This window comes from Piliocolobus tephrosceles, chromosome 6, assembly GCF_002776525.5.
Source record: "Piliocolobus tephrosceles isolate RC106 chromosome 6, ASM277652v3, whole genome shotgun sequence".
Classification (NCBI taxonomy): domain Eukaryota; kingdom Metazoa; phylum Chordata; class Mammalia; order Primates; family Cercopithecidae; genus Piliocolobus; species Piliocolobus tephrosceles.
Genome location: NC_045439.1, coordinates 54,447,299 through 54,471,939, shown reverse-complemented (window position 1 = coordinate 54,471,939; position 24,641 = coordinate 54,447,299). Strand labels below are relative to the sequence as shown.

General features: G+C 40.4%; 1 protein-coding gene and 1 pseudogene across 3 annotated transcripts in view; one reads left to right on the top strand and one right to left on the bottom strand.

The window, feature by feature from the left end:
• The window catches only part of FERMT2 (fermitin family member 2), a 97,438-nt gene that overhangs the window by 46,763 nt on the left and 26,034 nt on the right, over window positions 1-24,641 (bottom strand). For both annotated transcript variants that reach the window (XM_026455339.1, XM_026455340.1), the window contains exon 3: window positions 19,446-19,679. In XM_026455339.1, coding sequence (XP_026311124.1) covers window positions 19,446-19,679 — 234 coding nt within the window. The remainder of the gene's footprint in view (window positions 1-19,445; window positions 19,680-24,641) is intronic.
• Window positions 2,625-3,318, top strand: LOC111554317 (annotated as a pseudogene). The gene has a single exon (XR_002735203.2). The product of XR_002735203.2 is annotated as a 60S ribosomal protein L9 pseudogene (transcript).

Here is a 24,641-nt window from a genome sequence, read left to right as displayed (position 1 = left end):
CTCAGAAAAGTTTTGGGAGGCAGAAGTCAGATGGAACAGTAACTTTGTAAACTGGATAAATATAAAACCAAGGTGTTTGTAGAAGGAGGTGCCAATGGGAAACACCCTGATTCACTGTTCTAATCATCAAACTGAGGCACAGAAAACAGACAGACTACCTGAAAAAATTTAGTCTGCCCCAACATCCCTTTCCTGTTTCATTACTGAATTAAACTCAGGTAACCTACTCCGCAAACACACACCCTTTAGGATCCTTTACAAGCAGAACCTGAATAGCCCTAGGGAAAAGATCTTTTAGATACTGATGTTTGAAAAAGCTTGCTCAATATGTCTAAATACCTTACAGAGGGATGATGAGCTAAAATCCATACAATATAGAGCTTCCTATTAGGCACTGATAATGCCCGAGGTGGGCCCGGTGGCTCACGCCTGTAATCCCAGCACTTTGGGAGGCTGAGGTGGGCAGATCATGAGGTCAGGAGATGGAGACAATACTGGCTAACATGGTGAAACCCTGTCTCTACTAAAAATACAAAAAAAAAAAAAATTTAGCTGGGCGTGGTGCCGGGCGCCTGTAGTCCCAGCTACTCGGGAGGCTGAGGCAGGAGAATGGCATGAACCCGGGAGGTAGAGCTTGCAGTGAGCTGAGGTTGCACCACTGCACTCCAGCCTGGGTGACAGAGCGAGACTCTGTCTAAAAAAAAAGTGCCCCAGCCAGACAGCCAATGATTACTAGACACTTGAGAAAGGCTTCTGTGGTGGGCAGAATACTAAAGGTTTAAGATCCCTACCCATGGTTACACAAGCACCAATCTAGGTACTGCTGTGAGGAATTTTTGCAAATGAATTAAGATTACTTATTAACTCATTTTAGGGAGATTATCCTGGGTTATCTGGGTGAACCCAATGTAATCACATGAGGCCTCAGGAACAGCAGAGGCAGGCAGAAGAGAGATGAGACAGGAATGGTCAGATAAATTCCGAGAGAAGACCTTGACTTGCTGTCACTGGCTTTGAAGATAGAGGAAGGGGGCCACAAGCAATGTGGAGAGCCTTTAGGAGTTGAGAATGACCCCTGGCAGACAAGCCAGAGGGAACCTTAGTCTTACAATCACACAGAACCAAAGTCTATCAAGCAAAATTCATTCTCAGAGCCTCCAGGAAGGAACGCAGCCCCGCTGACACCTTAACTTCAGCCACTAAAGACTCTACAGAGGACACAGGTGAGCCACTGTGTATACACCTTTAACCTACAGCGACTGTGAGATAAATTCGTGCTGTTTCAGGCTGCTAAACTTAGGGTAACTTGTTATGGCAGCAATGCAACACTAACAAACCTTCTAACAGGAAAGACAAGAGACCAAACAAAAAGAAAAATAACTTATGGGAAACAGACACGATACAGACTACAGAGAACAAAACACAACATGCTTAATGAAGAGGCTGAGAAAAAGACAATGACATCTAGAAGAGATAAACAGGAGAATATAAAAAACAATGAGAGGTGTTGTTCACGCCTGTAATCCCAGCACTTTGGGAGGCCGAGGTGGGTGGATCACCTGAGGTCAGGAGTTCAAGACCAGCCTGGCCAACTTAGTGAAATCCTGTCTGTATTACAAATACAAAAAAATTAGCTGAGCGTGGTGGAGTGTGCCTGTAGTCCCAGTTACTGGGGAGGCTGAGGCAGGAGAATTGCTTGAACCCAGGAGTTGGAGGTTGCAGTGCGCCCAGATCACACCACTGCACTCCAGCCTGGGCAACAACAGCAAAACTCTGTCTCAAAAAAAAAAAAAGAGATTAAGAAAGAGACTTTAGATATTAACAATGGAGGGGGAAGGGTCCTTTCCATTTATTTTCACTATTCTGTTGAAGTATAGCTTATATAAAGTCCACAAATCTTAAATATATTTAAGAATACCTGTGTAACAAACATCCAGACAGAAATATAAAACACTGAAAACTGGCCAGGCGCAGTGGCTCATGCTTGTAATCCCAGCACTTTGGGAGGCCGAGGCGGGTGGATTACCCAAAGTCAGGAGTTCGAGACCAGCCTAGGCAACATGGTGAAACCCTGTCTCTATTAAAAATACAAAAATTAGCCAGGCATGGTTGTGAGTGCCTGTAATCCCAGCTACTTGGGAGGCTGAGGGAGGAGAATCACTTGAACCCGGGAGATGGAGGTTGCAGTGAGCTTAGGTCACACCACTGTACTCTAGCCTGGGTGGCAGAGTAAGACTCTGTCTCAAAAAAAAAACCAAAAAAACAAAAAACCCAAAACACTGAAAATTAAAATGTGATAGCCACCAAAAAAAAAAAGGTATAGCAAGTGGATCCATCCAAGAACAATGTCTGACTAACAGTAACAGAGAGAAGAAAGAAAACGAAGAGGAGGAAATTATCAAGGAAATAATATTATGAAACAACTCCCCATAAATACAAGCAATATCCCCTGGTCAGAAGTCTCCAGCACAATGAATGAAAATAAAACCCTAACCAGGTAGGGCACGTTGTTATAAAATTTCAAAATGGCAGGGAAAAAAACAGATCCCAAAAGTTTCCAGTGAGAAAAGGCAGTCTACAAAAAAAGATTAAAAATAAAACTCAAGCTTTTTTTGCTGCGTCTACTGCAAGAATGAAGACCATTCTCAGCAATCAGACTGTCGACATTCCAGAAAATGTTGACATTACTCTGAAGGGACGCACAGTTCTCATGAAGGGCCCCAGAGGAACCCTGCGGAGGGACTTCAATCACATCAATGTAGAATTCAGTCTTCTTGGAAAGAAAAAAAGAGGCTTTGGGTTGACAAATGGTGGGGTAACAGAAAGGAACTGGCTACCGTTCAGACTATTTGTAGTCAGGTACAGAACATGATCAAGGGTGGTTACACTGGGTTTCCATTACAAGATAAGGTCTGTGTATGCTCACTTCCCCATCAAGGTCGTTATCCGGAGAATGGGTCTCTTGTTGAAATCCGAAATTTCTTGGGTGAAATATACATCCGCAGGGTTTGGATGAGACTAGGTGTTGCTTGTTCAGTATCTCAAGCCCAGAAAGACGAATTAATCCTTGAAGGAAATGACATTGAGCTTGTTTCAAATTCAGCGGCTTTGATTCAGCAAGTCACAACAGTTAAAAACAAGGATATCAGGAAATTTTTGGATGGTATCTATGTCTCTGAAAAAGGAACTGTTCAGCAGGCTGATGAATAAGATCTAAGAGTTATCCAGCTACAGAAAGAAGATGCCAGATGACTCCTAAGACCTACTTGTGATATTTAAATGATGCAATAAAAGACCTGTTGATTTGGAAAAAAAAAACATAAAACAAACAAACAAACTCAAGAGCATTATTAGGAGGCCAGGCATGGTGGTCATGCCTGTAATCTCAGCACTTTGGGAGATGAAGGTGGGAGAGCTGCTTGAGGTCAGGAGCTCAAGACAAGTCTAGGCAACATAGTGGTACCCCATCTTTACAAAAAATTAAAAGATTAGACAGGCATGGTAGTACACGCCTGTAGTCCCAGTTACTTGAGAAGCTGAAGCAGGAAGACTGCTTGAGCCCAGGAGTCAGAGATTAGAGTGAGCTGTGATTGTGCCACTGCAGTCCAGCCTGAGCAAACAGAGCAAGACCCCGTCTCTTAAGAAAAAAAAAAAGAAAAGAAAAGAAAAAAAAAAAAAGAAAACTATCAGGACTATTAATAGCAACACTGGAAGCCAAAAGATAATTTAACAATGACTTCCAAATTCTGAGGGAAAAATAATTTTTGATCCAACAACTCTATTAAAGGGCAGAATGAAGACAAACACAGTATCTCAAAAATTTACATCCCATTCACCTTTTTCTCACTGTCCTGATGGAGAATATATTCCACCAACATAAGAGAGCAAATTAACACTGAGGAAAACTCAAAAGATAAAATACAAGAGAGAAGAGAAGATAATGCTGAAGGTAAGTCCTAGGGCTGTGACTTTCCACCTTGGCCAAGAAAATATCCACCCCAGAGTGCAAGAGGATGTCTAGGAAGAAAAAAAGAAAAGTGGGGAGATTGACTATAATCTGAAAATGTATTTGATCATGTTGAAAATTAAGGAGAATAACAGAAAGTAAACAAATCAGCAACAGATACATGTTGCAAAAGCAGCAAATGATAAAAAGACATAAGACACTTTGGGAAGCAAAGATGGGAAAACTGCTTGAGACCCCAAGAGTTAGAAACCAGCCTGGCGCCTGAAATCCCAGCACTTTGGGAGGCTGAGGTGGGTGGATCACCTGCAGTCAGGAGTTTGCGACCAGCCTGGCCAACATAGTGAAACCCCATCTCTACTAAAAATACAAAAACTATGCTGGGCGCAGTGGCTCATGCCTGTAATCTCAGCACTATGGGAGGCCAAGGTGAGCGGATCACCTAAGGTCAGGAGTTCAAGACCAGCCTGGCCAACGTGGTGAAACCCCACATCCACTAAAAATAAAAACATTAGCTGGGCATGGTGGCATGCACCTATAATCCCAGCTACTAAAGAGGCTGAGACAGGAGAAATGCTTGAACCTGGGAGGTGGAGGTTGCAGGGAGCCAAGATCATGCCATTGCACTCCAGCCTGGGTGACAGATAGACTCTGTCTCAGAAAAAACAAACAAAAAAACAAAAATTAGCCAGGCATGGTGGCATGTGCCTGTAATCCCAGCTACTCGGCAGGCTGAGGCATAAGAATCTCTTGAACCTGGGAGGTGGAGGTTGCAGTGAGCCGAGACTGCACCACTGCACTCCAGCCTAGGTGACAGAGCAGGACTCTTTCTTAAAAAAGAAAGAAAGAAAGAAAAGAAACCAGCCTGGGAAATATGGTGAGACCCCATCTCTAAAAGGAGGGGAAGGAAAAAAAAAAAAGGCATACGAGATAGGAATGGTAAAAATACACATTTTGGCTCAGAAAGTAAAAATGTCTGCTTTGTTAATGTCAACAATGACAGTGATTCAGCCAAAAATTATAACAGTTATAATAAAGAAGAAAGGGTTGAGGTCAGGTGAGGTGGCTCATGCCTGCAATCCCCAGCACTTTGGGAGGCCAGGGCAGGTGGATCACTTGAGATCAGGTGTTCAAGACCAGCCTGACCAACATGGTGAAACCTTGTCTCTACTAAAAATACAAAATTAGCTGGGTGTAGTGGAGTGCACTTGTAATCCCAGCTACTCAGGAGGTTGAGGCAGGGGAATTGCTTAAACCAGCGAGGTGGAAGTTTCAGTGAGCCGAAATTGCGCTACTGCACTCCAGCCTGGGGGACAGAGGGAGACTTAATCAAAAAAAAAAAAAAAAAAAAAAAAAAAAAGGATTGAGTGGAAAAACATCAACAGATATCTAAAATTGATAAGAAGTAACAGTATAAGCACATATTTAGAATTATGAAAATGAAAGCCAGAAACAGTAAAATAGTAGAAAGTGGTAGGGAACGCAACCAGGCACTGGGGAGAAATCAGGCAGTAAAGTAGTTTCATGGTATAAGCCTTTTTTACTTTAATTCTGCATTTATTGCTTTGATTAAAAAATAATTTTAAAAAATCTTTCTGCTTACTAAATAAAGAATGCATTGGAAAGAACAAGAATGGATAAAGGAGACTGCTTAGGAGGTTCCCGGAGCAGGAAGAGGTGGTGGCTGGAATACCGGAGGAGTGGAGGGTGGAGATGGAGAGATGTGGGAAGACTGAAGACACACCCCTTGAGGCAAAACAAACATTTGGAGGTGATAATGAGATGTGTAGGTGAGGAAGAGGGCAATGCTAAGGATGACTCCCATGTGTCTGGTATGTGTACCTGGGATGGAGGAGCCTTTTACTACTATGGTGATTGCTTGGGGGAAGGCGGACAAGAGGGAGGAGGGAGCACAGAGATTTGGAAAGGAATACCATGAGTTCAGCCTTGAGTGTGTTCAGTTTAAAATTTTGGTTAAAGAAATGGTTTTGTTATTATACGTAATGCTTCAATGAGCATATGATGGCTTTCTAAGAAAGATGCAAGGCTAGAAGAATATCTAGGAAGAATGAAGAATGGAGGATTTCAAGTAAGCTGGGGTAACAGGAACTTGATTTACTCTCCTGTTTTATTTAAACAGTAAGAAATAAAGGAAAAGAAAAACACTTTCAGACATTAGGCAACAAGATGCACAAAAGAAAGACTAAAAGGATGAACTGAGTGCACCAGCTTACTGCCTATGGGCAGGGGAGGGGCGCATGGGGCCTGGTCTTGCAGAGTTGAGAGATCTGGAATGGCATTCAGGTATGACATGGTGGCTAGAACGTGTGGGGCAGGGGACAGGAGAGAAGGGAGCTCCACGTAGAGTGCTCCGGAGGTCTGCAGAGGTGTTTCCTGGAGTCTAGCTGAATCCTATTTGTGCATTTGTTAAGAGGAAGCTACCAGAGACTGCAGAAAGAGTTAATGTTCCCATCAAGGAGAGCAGAAAGACCTCTACTCAGAGTACTGAGAAGAACCCTCGGAAGACTATGACCTCAGTAATGAGGCTAAATTAGTCCTAAGGCTAATGTTGCCTCTGGTCTACCCTAATAAAGCTTCAAAGCAAAAGAATCCAACTAATTCCAAGTAATTTGGTGACCAGAAAAAAAAGTCAAGACTACTCAATACAAAAAAATCCAGCCACTATGACGCATAACAACACACAGCCAGGAGTAAAGAGTGGGGGCGGGGAAGCACAAATAACTCAGATGATAGATAAAAAATACTGAAATAGCTATATAAAGATATTCCATGTTTAAGAAACTAGAAGAAAACAAACATAATAAAGAGAAAAATGAAAAATCTATATAAAAATGAAGCCAAAATCAAACTTCTAGTGATGAAAAATACATCTCAAATGAAAAAGGCACTGGATGGGATTAACAGCAGATTAGCAGCAGAAAGATCAATAGACTCGAAGATATGAATAAACCTTAAAAACATGATTTCAGGACACATCATAATCAAATTGCTGATAACCAGGGTAAAGATAAAATCTTCCAGGGCAGACATAAAACACAGAGGAACAATAATAGACTTCTCTGAAATTATGCAAACTAGAAGACAACTGAGGGCCATCAATTACTGAGGGGTGGGGGGAAATTTAGAATTCTTCTCCCAGCTGCAGTATCTTTCAAAAATGAAGGGAAAATCAAAACTTTTTTTTTTTGAGACAGGGTCTCACTCGGTTGCCCAATTTGGGGTGCAGTGACACAATCTCAACTCACTACAACATTTGCCTTCCAGGCTCAAGCGATTCTCCCCGCTTAACCTCCCGAGCAGCTGGAACTACACGTGCATGCCAATATGCCCAGCTAATTTTTTGGTATTTTTTGGAGATGGGGTTTCGCTATGTTGCCCAGGCTGGTCTCGAACTCCTGGGCTCAAGTGATCTTTGGCTTCCCAAAGTGCTAGGACTACGTGTAGGCATGAGCCACTGTGCCTGGATCAAATCAAAACTTTTATAAACAAAAGGTCAAAACTTCATTACCAGTAGACTTGCACTATAAAAAAAGAGGCATATGAAGTTCTTCAGGTAGAAGAAAAAGGAGACCACATGGAAAGGATACTTACAAAGAGCACTGAAAAATGGGAAATATGTGATATGAAAGACCATTTTGCTCATTTTTTAAATACTTTACTGCTTTGGGGGAAAACAACATTGTAGGGTTTAGCATATATAGGAGTAAAATACATGACACAAAAAGGACAGGAAGGAAGAAATGAAACTAAACTGCTGCAGGTTATTATACTATGTGTGAAGTAGTATATTATTTGAAGGTAGACTGTGAATAAGTTAAAGTCATATACTGTAAACCCTAGAGCAACCACTAAAATGGCAAAATGAAGGTCGTAATAGCTAGTAATTCACAAGTGGAGATCAATGTAATCAAAACACCTCCCGCCCCCAAAAAACAACCCCAACAAAAACCCCTTAATCTACTAGAAAGGAAGGAAACAGAAAAGAAATGGGACAACAGAGATCAAATTGGTCTTCACCAAAATGAAAACGTTTGCTCTTAGAAAACACTGTTAATGAAATGGTAAGCCACAGATTGTGAGAAAATATTTGCAAAACATATCCAATAAAATTTCCATATCTGGGATACGCAAAGAATGCTTACAACACAATTACATGACAGCCTAATTTAAAAGACAGGCAGGCGAAGGATTCAAACAGACACCTCACCATTATACGGGTGGCAATTAAGCACATGAATAGATACTCAACAACATTAGTCACTAGGGTAATGTGAATTAAAGCCACAAGGAGATAGGCTCTGACACCTGCTAGAATACCCCAAACTGAAAAACGTTTCAAGGACACAGAGCAACTGAAACTCTCAAGTACTGACAGGCAGAATGCAAAATAGTACAGTCACTTTGGAAAATAATTTGACTATTTATTACAAGGTGAAACATCCACTTATCATATGACCCAGAAACCTACTCATAGCTTTTACTGCTCTTGAGTAAATACCTACATTCACAAAGACCTGTAAGTGAATGGTCACAGAAGCTTTTTTAGAAATTAAAAGCCCCAGCCCTTCCACTGGTGAATGGATAAACAAATTATGGTATATCCATACAACAAAGTACTACTCAGTAATAAAATGGCGTTGATAACACACAATAATATGAAGGTCAGAAGCATTATGCTAAGTAAAAAAAGCCATACAGAAAAGACCAAATACTGTAGGATTCCATTTATATGACATTTTAGAAAAGGCAAGACTATAGTGGTAGAAAGCAGATAAGTGGTTGGCAGAGGTCAGAAGGGTAAAGAGGACTGCCAGCAGAGGGGCATGAGGGGACTATCCTATATCTTGCTGGTGGTCCATTAGTCAAAATGCACTGAATTTTGCCATTACAATTATTTTACCTTAAATTATAGCTTAACAAAACTGATCAAAACGATAAATAAAATTAAAGGACACAGCTTATAAGATGTCCCTTGGGTCCTCTCCTTAATAAAAATTTCATTTTTTATTTCTTTAAACTCCTGGCTCTATTGCTCAGTTTGATTGACTAGATACTAAAAAGGGCATTTGGCAGGTCTGCTGACAGGCTAACTGACCTGCCATTTCTCAGCCCTCTTGCTTGCGGCTAGTATAAGGAAACTGGAAAAGTTAAGTGATATTCATGTTTTCCCAGTCTCCCTTGCAGCTAAGGGCAGTCATATGACCTAAGGTGGGCCAGCAGGATGTGAGGGGGGCTTCCGTGATGTTTTGCTTTGCTGTTAGGACACAGGTGTGGAAGAGAGGTGGATACTCCGCCTCCTGAATGCAGCTATAGGTTGAGCACCCCTAACCTGACTACAATGCTCCAATGAGCATTTCCTTTGAATGTCACACTGGCAGTCATAAAGTTTCGAATTTTGGAGCATTTCAAATTTCAGATGAGGGCTACTCATCCATGTATGCCTGGAGCTCTAGGAAGCATCTTACAATCATGAGGCCAACCTGACATGCTGAGGGGTGAGGAACTGAAGGATGGAAAGAGTTTGTCCTTGAAGACACAACTGAACAACGAATCCAGTTCCAGCAACCACTTCATTTCCTCAAGTAACTTATTATGTGAAAAAGAAGGCTCTTATTAGTTTAACGCACTGTTAAATCTAGATTTCTGGCCGGGCATGATGGCTAACGCCTGTAATCCCAGCACTTTGGGAGGCTGAGGCAGGTGGATCACTTGAGGTCAGGAGTCCAGGACCAGCCTGGCCAACAAGCCGAAATTCCACCTCTGCTAAAAATACAAAAATTAGCCGGGTGTGGTGGTGGGCACCTGTAATCCCAGCTACTCAGGAGGCTGTGGCAGAACTGCTTGAACCTGGGAGGTGGAGGCTGCAGTACAAAAAAGTAGTTTAAGTGACTCGTTTCCTTTTCATCTTTATTTAAAAATTCCTCATGCCTGTAATCCCAACACTTTGGGAGGCCAAGGTGGGCAGATCGTGAGGTCAAGGGATTGAGACTATCCTGCAAAGACGGTGAAACCTTGTCTCTACTAAAAATACAAAAATTAGCTGGCTGTGGTGGCACACGCCTGTAGTCCTAGCTACTTGGGAGGCTGAGGCAGGAGAATTGCTTAAGCCCAGGAGGCAGTGATTGCAGTGAGCCGAGATCGCACCACTGTACTCCAGCCTGGCAACAGAGCAAGACTCCATCTCAAAAAAAAAAGGGGGGGGGGGGGGGGGGGGGGGGGGGCTTACGCCTGTAATCCCAACACTTTGGGAGGCTGAGGCGGGTGGATCACGAGGTCAGGAGATTGAGACCATCCTGGCTAACACAGTAAAACCCCGTCTCTACCAAAGATACAAAAAATTAGCTGGGTATGGTGGTGGGCGTCTGCAGTCCCAGCTACTTGGGAGGCTGAAGCAGTAGAATGGTGGGAACTCGGGAGGCAGAGCAAGACTCTGTCTAAAAAAAAAAAAAAAATCCAATCATTATTGTTACCACTAAGACAAACCTTTTGTACAGAGTTCTTAGGTACAGCTTAATTTACCTAAACCACTTTAATAATTACAAAAAATTTTAAAGCCCAACTGAGCTTCAGTCAGTCTGAGTTCTATTCCACTAGCATTTTGTGCTTCTCTATCCCTATCAGATAGACTCTTCTTCACAAGGCTAGAACAGAAAGAGAAAAAATAGGAATGAATTAGCATGTATCTAATGCAGAAAGACCCAAATGACGTATCCTATTGATAATATAGAATGGTCACAAGCTCTAAACACAAAATATGTTCTTTTATAGTAGTTCTCTGTCGATTGTCAGATTTTGGGAGAAAGTTTCATTTCCTCTCAATAAGGCTCTTCATTTGTGAAGCCTGCGTGCCAGAATACATTACATTAAAAAAAAGACTTTCTTTGCCAACAGTCTTTCTGTCCAAAAGAAAAGGAAAATGCAACAAAAATTTCATTTAATTATTACACAGAAGCACTGATCTGAAAGTACGTTTTTGAAAGAAAAAAATTATTATACAGAAGCATTTTCTCAACAGTTAAATTATAAAAGATAATTTTTACCAAATTAAAAGCTTGGAAATGTCAGTGTTCAGCAAAAGTAGGTACTTCCCTTTAAATAGTGTTCTGCTGGTCTTGCATCACTGTCCTTTTTCAGTGGTTGGCACACCCTTCACATTTACTTGGTAATCTTAGGTAACAATGTATTTTGGTAGCAATGGAAATGTCCTCATCTTTCTTAGTTTTAATTCTACTGCTCATACATTAAGTAAGCAAAAGCCACAAAAGTAGACACAAGAGAGTTAAATTAATTAAGTCACAATGACCACTACTTAGTGACTTCATTTTAATTTGGGGGAAATATTTAATAACTTGGGTTGAAAATTAAGTAATCTAAAACAATTAATAGAAAAAATCCTAATTATTCCTGGGAAGAGTTATACACTGTCACTTCAGTGTTCAGTTTCAGTGGTGAAAAAAATAATAAACCGCTAGAGTAATGTTTCCCATAATGTAATTCGGGGGTTGGCAAACTTTTTCCATAAAGATAGTAAATATTTTAGGGTACGCAGCTCTACTCAACACTGCTGCTGTAACGCAAAAGCAACCACAGACAATACCTAAGCCAATGAATGTAGCTGTATTCCAACACAACTTTATTTATGAACATGGGAATTTGAATTTTTATAATTCTCACAGCATAAAAAATATTATTTTAATTTTCCTTAACCATTAAAAAAATGTAAAAGCCTAATTATAATTAGTTCCTGAGCTACACAAAAGCAGGCTGCAGGCCAGTTTGCCAACACAATTTAATCACTTGGCAAATCAACTACCCTTCCCTCTTTCCTAACACACATATGAAAATTTTATAACTTCCAAGAAATATTTTATAGCAATAACAGTGTTAAATTATGTATTAAATACGCATTTATTAAATATATTATTACATTATTATCTAAGGCCAATTAGCTGTTTTCTTATTTATTTCTGTAGCCAAACCTCAACTGTATAACTATTTGACTGCATCTTTACGCCCTAGTTTTTCTTCTGGTTTCCTCCAAATGGGGACCCCCATCTTAGGAACCCCGCTCTGTGATACTGACCCCCACCCTACCCCCAATTCTTCATGATGTTAAGTAGACTGCAGCATAGAGCCTGCTATCAGATACCCCTCTTCCCTGTCGTGCTGCCAGCATGTGAAGACGTCTGTATATTCACACGTCAAGTACTTGGACTCTCACCAAACACTGTGATCATCTAAATTTTATGTATCTCCTAGATTTCTGAAATCTGTGTCCTTGGTATCTGCTCCTTCATGTAAACATGACTAGTCTGTAAAGCTCAATCCCTTTTGTTTCGGACAATTTCATAATCAAGTGCCTTAGTTCTTGGAGTATTCTCTAATATATCTACAAATAAAATTACCACTCATTAAGACCCTCTCTTTTCTGTAGAAAATACTTTAGTCTTATAACTTATCAGAATCTTATGTAAATTTCTATCCATTAATACTGATAGTTCACAGACCCTTAACAGCTGTTAAGACTGTTTAGAGGAAATACAATGTAACTACCCAATGGAGCAGAAATTCCCTGAACATCCTGTAACAGATCACTACTTTTTTTTTTGAGACAGTCTTACTTTGTTGCCCAGGTTGGAGAGCAGTGGCATGATCTTGGCTCACTGCGACCTCCACCTCCCGGGTTCAAGTGATTCTCCTGCCTCGGCCTCTCAAGTAGCTGGGACCACAGGTGCCACCACGTCCGGCTACTTTTTGTATTTTTAGTAGAGACGGGGTTTCACCATGTTGGCCAAGCTGGTCTTGAACTCCTGGCCTCAAGTGATCTGCCTGCCTCGGCCTCCCAAAGTGCTGGGATTATAGGTGTGAGCCACCATGCCTGGTCATAGATCCTTACTTTCCATTCGATCCCAGTGATAGGATTAACCGATCCTTATTTCTTTATTCCATCATTTTTTCCTCTTATTCATTCAATTAATGTTCTCTAAGGCCATACCCTATGCTGAGAATACAAAGATGGAAAGGCATGTTTCTGACTTTAGAAGTTTACACTCTAGAGAAAAACAAAAACATAAAAAGCTAAAGGTGGTTTTGATCCTTGAATGAAAAATAGCTTTCTTGTTTATAAAAATATTACATATTAAATCGTTAAAAACAGCAACAACAAACGATTGCAAAAGTATAAGAAAACAACTGGGGATAAAAAGCACATACTTGATATATCACCCTGAGATAACCTCTGTCAACATTCTAGTGAAATACTTCCAAGTTTATCTCTAGGTGAATATTTAAACATAAATGGGATAATGTAGATATGCTTACTATATAGTATCTTTTTGTAATCTAAATTTCAAACATTGCAAACGCAAAATTCTAACACTATGAGATCCCCCAGGAGTAAATGGGCCAATATACTCAATGCATGGATGAGTGCTCTCACAGGATATGGCTTCTCTGTCCTTAGAAGCTGGATGTTGCTGCCACGTATGCCACTAGAATGAGGTATTTGCTATCCTGGCTTGAGTCACGAGTTCCTGACTCAAAGTTCTAGGAGACATTTCTAATGTACATGTAACCTAGACCTGGCCAACTGCCTGCACTCTATCTATGAGGAGGGTTGGGAAACAACTATCTGGACTTTATGGTTTCACTAGGAGGGAGGTGGGCTTTGTCTCACACAACTCATAAGGTATGACCTTTCCAAAACACAGAGCCAGAAGTTCAGATGCCATGCAGCCAAAAACAGTAGCAGCAGCAGCAGTAGTAGTAGTAATGAAAGCCAACCACCCACTACAGATATATTTAGGAAGGTGGAGCAATATTAGTGTAACAACCTGAAAATCTTCTCAACATCTAACTTCATTCTATACAGCAGAGAGTGGAATGAAGAATGAACGCATAGAACATTTTATAGGAAAAAATCTATGAGATTTGATGACAGCATGAGGCCAGTGAAGATAGGCATAAGGAAGTAAGGTATAAGGAGCTCTAGATTCTTGTCACTCTCTGTGTGATCTTGGTCAAGTCACTTCCTAAGCTCCATTTGGTTAAAATTCCCACGCATTCTGGAGTTAAAGGCACTAGCAATTAGAACAAAAAACAGGCCAGGTGTGGTGGGGCTCCTGCCTGTAATCCTACCGCTTTGGGAGGCAGAGGCAGGTGGGCTGCTTGAGCACAGAAGTTAAAGACCAGCCTGGGTAACATAGCAAGACCCTGTCTCTACAAAAAAATAAAAAAAATTAGCCAGGCATGGTGGTGCATGCCTGTGGTCCCAGCTACTTGGGAGGCTGAGGCAGGAGGATTGCTTGAGCCCAAGAGGTCAAGGATGCAATGAGCTGTGTTCACACCACTGCACCCCAGCCTGGGTGATGGATCAAGACACTATCTCAAAAAGCAAAAAACAAAACAAAACAAAACAGGAAAAGATCTCCCCCCAAACAACAACCAATATTAAACTCAATGTCAAATGCTAAAAGCATTTCCATTTAAGTCAGGAACAACACAACAATAGTCATCATTACTGCTATTATGCAATACTGTGCTAGAGGTTTAATCGAATACCATAAGATAAAGAAATAAGATGTATAAAAATGGGAAAGGAGGAGAGAAAAGTTATTCTTTAGAAGAGATACTCCAAGAGAGTATCTCCAATGATTCTATGGAGAGAGTATCTCCATAGAAACTCCAAGAGAAGGCCGGGCGTGGTGGCTCATGCCTGCAACCCCAGCACTTTGGGAGGCCGAGGCAGGCGGATCCCCTGAGGTCGAAAGTTCCAGACCAGCCTGGCCAACACAGCAAAACCCCGTCTCTACTAAAAATACAAAAATTAGCCAAGTATGGTGGTACGCAACTGTAGTCCCAGCTACTTGGGAGGCTGAGGCAGAAGAAGTAGTTGAACCCAGGAGATGGAGGTTGCAGTGAGCCAAGATATTACCATTGCACTCCAGAATGGGTGACGAGGGAGACTCTGTCTCAAAATAAATAAAAAGTAAAAAAATAAGAAAATCCAAGGGAATCAATAAATTATCAGAATTTATCAAAGAGTTCAGCAAGGTATCAGATATTAGATTATAAGAAAAAAATAAACAGCATTCCTAATAGCAGTATCCAATTAGAAAAAGTATAAAGCCCCTGGAAGAAACCTTTTTTTAAAAAAGTACAATATCTTTCTAGATAAAATGTTATTTAAGGACAAAAAAGGTAACTTCAACAAAAGGAGACAGATTTTATTCATGAACGGAAAGATCTACATAAAATTAATGCATGCATTTCCAATCAATTACTATGAAATTTTCCCTGGAAATTAACAAACTGTTTCAAATTTCATATAGAAACATATAATTCCAAAATCAACTCATGCAATTCTGAAAAACAGCAAAGAAGGGGTACTTGCCCTACTAGATATAGAGATTTATTATGAAGCTACAGAAATTCAAACAGTATACTATCCACATAAGGACATATAAATGGAATGATGGAAAAGAATAGAGCATACAAAAACAGATCTATACAACATGGAATTTTGGTTTATGACAGAGCTGACATGCTTATGTGGAGAAATAACAGACAATTCAATACACAGTGTTGGCTAGCATTTTCTCCTAAAATATGCCATACTACATCTCTATTTCACAAAACACACAAAAGTAAATTCTAAGTAGATAAAAGTGGTAAACGTGAAAAACAAAACAATAAGAGTACTAGCAGAAAATACAGATACCTGTAATTCAAAATAGGAACAGCTTTTTTAAATACCCCCAAAACACAAACCAATATTAATGTCTACATGACCAAAAAAGACAAAAATAAAAAGTAAATAAAATTAATCATGAACAAAGGTTTAAGACATTAAACAGACCAGGAGAAATTATTTGCAGCACATATTAGAATTTATAAAGAACTACAAATCAATGGTGAAAGATAAAAGAAGAATGGATGAACAGACACATGTCCACTTGAAAGCCTGCATACAGACGTTTACAGCAGCTTTATTCAAAACAAAGCAACCAAGATATCCTTTGGTAAGTGAGTGGATAAATAAGCTGTGACACATCCAAAAGATGGAATATTATTTAGCACTAAAAAGAAATGAACTGGCCTGGCGTGGTGGTTCATGCTTGTAATCCCAGCACTTTGGTAGGTGGAGGTGGGTGGATTGCCTGCGGTCAGGAGTTCGAGACCAGCCTGGCCAACATGGTGAAATCCTATCTCTACTAAAAATACAAAAATTAGCCCGGCTTGGTGGAAGGCGCCTATAATCCCAGCTACTTGGGAGGCTGAGGCAGAAGAACTGCCTGAAGCCGGGAGGTGGAGGTTGCAGTGAGCCAAGATCGTGCCACTGCATTCCAGCCTGGGCAACACGGCAAGATTCTGTCTCAAAAAAAGAAAAAAAAAAGCAGCAGCAGCAGCAGAAAAAAAAGAAATAAGCTATCGAGCCACAAAAACACATGGAGGAAAGTTAATGCCTATTATGAAGTGAAAGAAACCAATATGAAAAGGCTACATACTGTATGAGTCCAAACATATGATATTCTGGAAAGGGCAAAACTAGGTAAAAGGATCATTGGTGGCGATGAGGCGAGAGGGATGAATAGGCAGAGCACGGAGATTTTTGGAAACAGTCAAACTATTCTGTACAAAATACAATAGTAGATACACATGAGTATATATTTTTCCGAGCCCAAAGCATGTACAACACCACAAGTGAACTCTAACGTAAACTACTGTCACTGAGTGATAACGATACGTCAATGTAGGTGCACCAGTTATAATAAAGGTACCACTCTGGTACAGATTTTGAGAGTGGGGAAGGTTGTGCATGTGTGAGGATAGAGGGTATGTGGGAACGAGTCTCTGTACTTTTGCTCAACTTTGCCATGGACCTACAACTCCTGCAAAAACTAAAGTTTATTAATTTCTCAAAAATGGACAAACGATTTAAAAAAAAGGAACTTAGATATCCAATAACGATTTAAAAACATACTTAGCTTTGTAAACTAAAACAAAATACTGTCTTTTTCTCTTGGAAACAAAAACAATAAAACAGACCATAATCAAGTGTTAGTGAGGATTTGAGGCAACGGGTTTTCATACATTGCTGGTTGGAATATAAACTGGTATAACCAACTGAAAGACAATTTGACAGTACTCTGAAATGAATTACGTATATATTTAAAACACAGCAATTTTACTTCTACTTCTAGGTGGATACTCGAGAGAAATTCTTGCACACACATACAAAACTGAGTAAGAAAATACCTACACGGTAATGGCAATAACATATACCATTTATGGATATATACACACAGAGATATGTGTCCGTGTGTGTGTGTGTGTCTGTGTATTTTACTGGATACACATTGAACTTATGACAGTAGTTGCTTTTTAAAGGGAAGTTAGGAGAATGAGACTCAAGAATTTTACCAGTATTACTTTGACTTCAAGTCCTATTTGCCATTTGGCAAAATGACAAAATATCAACAATCATTAATTCTTGATAACGGGAATTTGGTATTCTTTGTACTTTTCTCTATTTTAATAATAATAATAATAAACCTGTTTCACATAAAAAAAAATTTCAAGGGCATTAGATCAAAAAGGCAATGTGAATCTACCTGTATCTCCCCTCCTATATCCCAAATCCCCTGAAATGACAGCAAAAGATCTTTAAAAATTGTAGGAGAGGGAAGATGAACATTCGTAACATTGCTAGGAGACAGGAAACTACGTAAGAGGGTAAAAAATGAGTGATTCCTGAAAGACAGAAAAAAAGTTGGTATTAGTTTAAGGGAAGCCACAGCCCAAACTAACACAACAAATGGGTGAGGATTCAGACTCCTCCAAGCTCCAAGCCTACAAGCATAAGCAGCAGTCAGGGCTCTGTGTTAAGAGGCAGGCAGTCCCGGCACCTCCCTATTGTCCCCAGGCCAGTGCTTGAGACGTTGTACAGGAGCAGCATTTGCCCACAGGCTCTAGCAGTGGGTGTGGGTGCTGACACCAGCAAGGAAGACTGGGTACTCTGGCGCCAGCCCAACTAAAATATTTTCAAATGTTTTCGGCAACATTTAAAACATTTGAAAATGTTGCAGCATTTACCCTAAGAGTGAAGCAACCTAACTGATCATCAACAGGGAAACGTGGTTATAAATTATACTTGATCTTAGCCAAAAAGGCCAAGAAGTGATTGCATGTAAATTAATAATACGTCTATACTCTGAATTACAGCTTAAAAGAATGTATAACACATAGAAAAATCTCTAAGACATTACTGAGTTTGAAAAATACACATAAAATGCTCCTATTTATTAAAAAACAATCTGATATGTATGGATAAATAAATGTATAGAAAATCACCAAACTGTCAAGAATGATTACTTAGGGGAAAGGGGAGCTTACTATGTATTTCTATATTCACTGATTCTTTTACAACAGAATATATTTATAAATTACTAGTATAATTTAAAAATTTAACATGAATAAAAAACTGTAGTTCTTTATTGGAATTAAAATACGAAGTCACTAAATGTATCTTTTTTTTTTTTTTTTTGAGACTGAGTCTTGCTGTGTCTCCTGGGCTGGAGTGCAGTGGCCGGATCTCAGCTCACTGCAAGCTCCGCCTCCCGGGTTCACGCCATTCTCCTGCCTCAGCCTCCGGAGTAGATGGGACTACAGGCGCCCGCCACCTCGCCCGGCTAGTTTTTTGTATTTTTAGTAGAGATGGGGTTTCACCGTGTTAGCCAGGATGGTCTTGATCTCCTGACCTCATGATCCGCCCGTCTCGGCCTCCCAAAGTGCTGGGATTACAGGCTTGAGCCACCGCGCCCGGCCCACTAAATGTATCTTTAACCAAGAATTTCTCAAATAGGAAAAAATACAATAGAGTTCTGCACTAGTGGTAGTGACAGCAGTTCACATTTTCTCAGATGGTTGAACACTTCCTGTCATATGACATAACTGGGTCAGCCAAAGTAACCCACATCTCATTTCAGAATGCATAAATAGAAATACTACAGGGATGTTCAAATTGTAGACTGATGAAGGAAGACAACACTCATAGTCATTTCCTTAGGAGCTGTGTCAGGCCTTCAATGGAGGAAGTGACACAATCTGCCTGAATCACTAAAATCAAATAGTGACTTATGTGAAGGAAACATTGCAAAGTCATGTATGTTCCCCTGAAAACAGTGCCTGTTCCCTTACACTCCCCACAAAAACAAAGTATTAAATAACAAATATCAGATATAATTCTAGTAAGGAAAGAATCTCTACTAGGTTCTTCCTGTTCCACCTTCACCCAGCATTTATCTTAATAGAAAAACTTTAATGAAGTAGAAATTTCACACACATACATGTATACATAGACAGTTCAGCCCCACACCCCATTCCTTGGGATAAGCTATGTCAGTCATCGGTCATATGTTCGTCACATAATTCATATTTTAAGAATTTATGTAATACTTACTAAAAGTCTTACAGATGTCAGAAACAGCTTTGAAGACTCTATCAGAGAAATTCACTTTCACCTTCACATACTTCATGTTGGGAAGCTGCAGGCGGAGCAGTTTGTGCTGAGGGGTGAACTGAAGCTTAGCATCTGCCTGAATACCATACTTATCTAAGGTCCAATGTGTCTTCAGAAGCCAAGTTCTCTTCTTTTCCCACCAGAGAGCATGGTCAGACCAATCTTTTTTTACATCTATAAAAAACAAACAATAAAGAAACAAATCACTTAAAAATCACCAAGGTTACTTTGAGAAATTAAAAGCAGAAAACTAGATAATTGGGTATTTAACAGAAATATATTAACCACTAAGTTACTGTTATGTGACAGGTACAAAAGAAACACTAACAGCTGAGAAAACATGCTCTGTCCTGAAAAGCCAGTACACAAGGTAGCTGAGGCAGAATATACAGGGCATCTAAGAATGTTTGAGTCAAGTACAAAATGTGACACATGGATGATGGAGAAAGTACTCTCTTGTTCTCAGAAAACAAACAGAACCCTGAGGGTGAGAATAGGAAGGATTAATAAAGACAAGGAGTTGGTGGGCTTGGAACTTGTCCTGTAGGAATGGACAATACTATTCTGATGAGAAACTGAACAGACTGTGGTTTATGTAGTTGCAGAAGTATGTCAAGGTGAATAAGGGGTGGTGAAAAGATGGGGAACCAAAGCGAACAGAAACCAATATCCTAGGTAAAGAGGAGGAACAGGGAAAACACCCATGAGAAACACTATAACTTAAGAGAAAGCTCCAAAAATAAAAAAACTACATTCTGGCCACATACACTCTCCCAAACAGATCCCCGAAAATGGATCTAAAGTCACACTGTCCAACATTTTTCTCTGAACACATTCTGGTACAAGCGTAACAGGAAACATTAATATCTGTTCAACTATTTAACAGCCTTATGCAACTAAATGAAACCAAATAAAGAAAAGAATGTAATTTACACAAGATTTAGTTACCCCCAGATAAGGCAGGTCGTAACAATAAGCTTGTAGCAGTAAAATCCAACTTCAGCTAGTTATTTATTTACTTATGACCAGGATAGGAAGTTGGTTTTTAAAGCCGCAATCAAAGTAAAGACTTTTGGGATCAATTGTATGTTAAACTTACTAAGTGCCAACAAAAGGGAAAGTGATGTTTCAGAAAACAAAACAAAACACACACAAAAAGAACAGGCCCAGCGTGGTGGCTCGTGCCTGTAATTCCAGAACTTTGGGAGGCTGAGGCTGGAGGATCGCTTGAGCCCATGAGTTCGAGACCAGTCAGGGCAACATGGTGAAGTCCCATTTCTACAAAAAAAATTTTTTTAAATTAGCCAGGCATAGTGGCATGTGCCTGCAGTCCTACCTACTTAGGATGCTGAGGTAGGAGGATCACTTGAGCCCAGAAGGTCAAGGTTGCAGTGAGTTGTGATGTGACACTACAATCCAGCCTGGGCAAGGGAGTGAGACTCTGTCTCAAGGAAAACAACAACTTCCAGAGGAAGCAAAAACATGTGAATGCTGGGCACAGTGGCTCACGCCTACAATCCCAGAACTTTTGGGAGGCTGAGGCAGACAGATTGCTTAAGCCCAGGAATTCAAGACCAGCCTGGACAACGTGGTGAAACCCCATCACTAGAAAAAATTAGCTGGGCATGGTGGCATGTGCCTGTAGTCCCAGCTACTCAGGTGGCTGAGGTAGGAAGAATGCCTGAACCTAGGAGGTAGACCGAGGCTGCAGTGAGCTGTGATTGCACCACTGTACTCCATCCAGCCTGGGTGGCAGAGTGAGACCCTACCTCAAGAAAAAATAAAAGTGAGTAACTTTTTGCAAATAAAAATTTAAAACTATCATGCTTCTGAGATAAAGCTCATTTTAATATAGTCATACCTTTAAAAAGAGTTCATCAACTTAAAGACAATTAAAAGTATGTATCAATCTAGAACCTGAAATACATACACACACACATAACTAGTCTATCCCCAAATAAAAACCAAATTCTCACATTGATTACATGGTCGAAACATCTTCTACAATGGTGAAATTTACTTGATACAACTGAAGTTCTCATTATGGAAGAAACATGCCACAGGTAGAAAAAGACTTTCAATTCTCCAGACATTAAACACTTATTTTAATCAGTAAGTACTTTAATGGGAGAATTACGGCTACAGCTCCTTGTGATCGTATTACCATTTTCAAATTTTAACATCTGTGGTTTTCGCAAAGTCCTGCCAATCATGTTATTTGAAGTTTGGCAAAAGAAATGCCTGTACCTGCTATTTTATAACCACTCGCTTAATTGTGATACTTAATTGTATATAGTACCCTACACACTACTTTCTAGCACAGAATCTGCCAACTAACTTTTGGAAACAGAAAATTCTGATCTACCTCATGGAAGACAACCAAGGTCACATATTACTTTTCTTTCCAGAAATAGAAAACTAAGGGCAGAAAAAGGTAACGTGCAAAGAACGCTGGTAACCCAGCAGAGTTACTGCTGAGCTGAACTGAATGATCGGCAGGTAGTATATACTGGTTGAGCCTCCCTAATCTGAAACTCTGAAATCCAAAATGCTCAGAAACTGGCGGGGGGTGCGGCGGGGGGGAGTTTTAGACTTTGGAACATTTCAGACCTCAGATTTTTGGACTAGGAATGCTCAACTGGTAAGTACAATACAGATATTTCAAAATTCAAGATCAGAAACACGCTGGTCTCAAGCTTTCAGATAAGGAATATTCAACCTGTAATACTTTCTTTCCCACATCTAGTGTCAATGTCAACCACTAACGAAGCTACGTCATATACTCCCAGTGGGGAGGAAAGGAGAAAAAGAGCTGTAAGAGTAATAGGAGTCCACCAGCACATGTCATTTGGGTTCCTCCAGAAAGCATCCCTGACCTAAGAACTTGGGTGCAAGCAGCTTATTTGCGGGAAGGAAATCCCAGGAAGCACACTTGAGGGGATCAGTGAAAGTGAGACGGGGAGAAAAGCCGACTGGAGGATCCTCACTGCTGTGAGCACCTGGAGTTCAGTCCTTCAGGGCATGCCTCAGAACTCACCCACACAGGATAAAGACCGAGGTATCTCTCCACTTCCTTGTTAAGGGTTACTCCTGGGGCCATGACATTAAAAGCTCTTAACACTTCTTGGCTGCCAGCACGGGGCTGGCTGCCCTGCACTCAGGCAGAGCAAGCTCAATCCCTGCACCTAAGGAAAAGAGCTTGTCAGCATGTTGGGGATCTGGCCACCAGGAGTGCAGGTGAACTGCGTGAAAGAGGGGGGCCTCCATAGCACCTGTATACAGCCTGAAAGGAATATTTATTAAATTTAAAAAAATAGCTATTTTATTGTAGAAGCAGAGCAGAAGCAAAGCTGCAAAGCCATAATAAAAGGCTCAAACATTGTGGCCCAGGAGTAGGTGCTAAAACAGAGAAGGCAAAGACACCAACGTGATAAGGAGCTTTTGGGGACAAAATTTATATATGGATACTAATAAAGAGGTAATGTGCCAACAACTACAAAATCTAAAGAGTTTTTATAATGTGAGGTATGAAAAGGACCACTGGTCAAGAACTCAACTTTCCAAGTCAAAACTATATAAATGTGAAGCTGGAGGTTAGCAAACTGTGAATGGCCCAAGGACCAAATCCTGCCTTCTGCCTTTTTATGGCTCACTAGCTAAGAACAGCTTTTGTACAGTCATGAGTCACTTAACAAGGGGGATAAGATCTGAGAAATGTGATGTTAGCCAAGTTCACCGTTGTATGAACATCAAAGAGTGTATTCACAAACCTAGACAGTATAGCTTACTACACACCTAGGCTATATGGTATAGCCTCTTGATCCTAGGATACAAACCTGTACATATGTTACTGTACTGAATGCTCTAGGCAACTGTAACACAGTGATAAATATTTGTGTAGCTAAGTATAGAAAAGGTATAGTAAAAATAAGGTATTATTAATCTTATGGTACCACAGATGTATAAACAGTCTGCTGTAGTTGACTGAAACATTGTTACACGGCTCCTGACTATTTTTAACTGGTGGTGGTGGTGGTGGTGGTGGTGGTGGTGGTGGTGGTGGTGGTGGTGGTGGTGGTGGTGGTGGTGGTAGGGGAAATCCAAAGAACAGTATTTTACGGAACTTTATATAAAGTTGAAATTTCAATGCCCATAAACAGTTTTATGAAACACAGCCACACTACTGTGTTCACACACTGTCTATGACTACTTCTGCACTACAACATTAGACTAGAGTTATTGGGACAAAGACTGCATGGCCCACAAAGCCCAAAAGCCCAAAAGACCTACTATCTATACTTAAAAAAAGAAAACTTTGCAGGCCCCTGCTGTAAGCAGGGTTAACGGTATAATAAAATATCAATTTTCCATCAATTAGGCTTCCAACTGTGACCTCAGAAACATGTATCTCCCCTGATACCCATTCTTCCCTTTAAAACCTGACCCTCCCCCATCAATTCCACCTTGGCTTCTCATCAAAGGAGCTACCCACCTGCACCCAGCAAGAGAAGGGGACAGGATCCAAAGACTACATACTGGACATCCTATGAGTGGTCTGTTTACCCACAGAAAAAAATAAGCTCTCTTACTGACTGGCAATGCTGGTAAAACTAGTCTTTTTCACCCAGAGAAACCAGTGGATGAGTAACAATATAGGGAAAAAAAATTAGACAAAATAAAAGCAGAAATAGGAGACCAGAAAAAAATCAGAAGTATCAATACCACTCATGGCAAGAGATAAAAACAGAAAAGTAGGTGTTCCGACAGCAAAGTAGAAGACAGTGTTAGAAGACAGATAAGCTGGACTGTGGGGGCTTGTGACTTACGTTCAAATACCGGGCTTTCGGTAGCATTCCTGAAGACTCAACACACTACCAACCTAGACAGCATTACTTGCAGAGTAATCACTACTACAGAAAAAGAACATCAAACAGTTACAAAAATATTTGTGGATTCAACAAATATCTGTTGAACATGTACTGTGTGCGAGAAGGCACCATTTTAGTGCTAGAGATATAATGATGAACAAAACAAAGTTCCAGCATCACTGAGGGAGACCAAGGTGGCTAGAGGAGAGGAAACGGAGATCAGTAGGAGGTGGCATCAGAGAGCCAGGCAGGAGCCTTGTAGGTCACA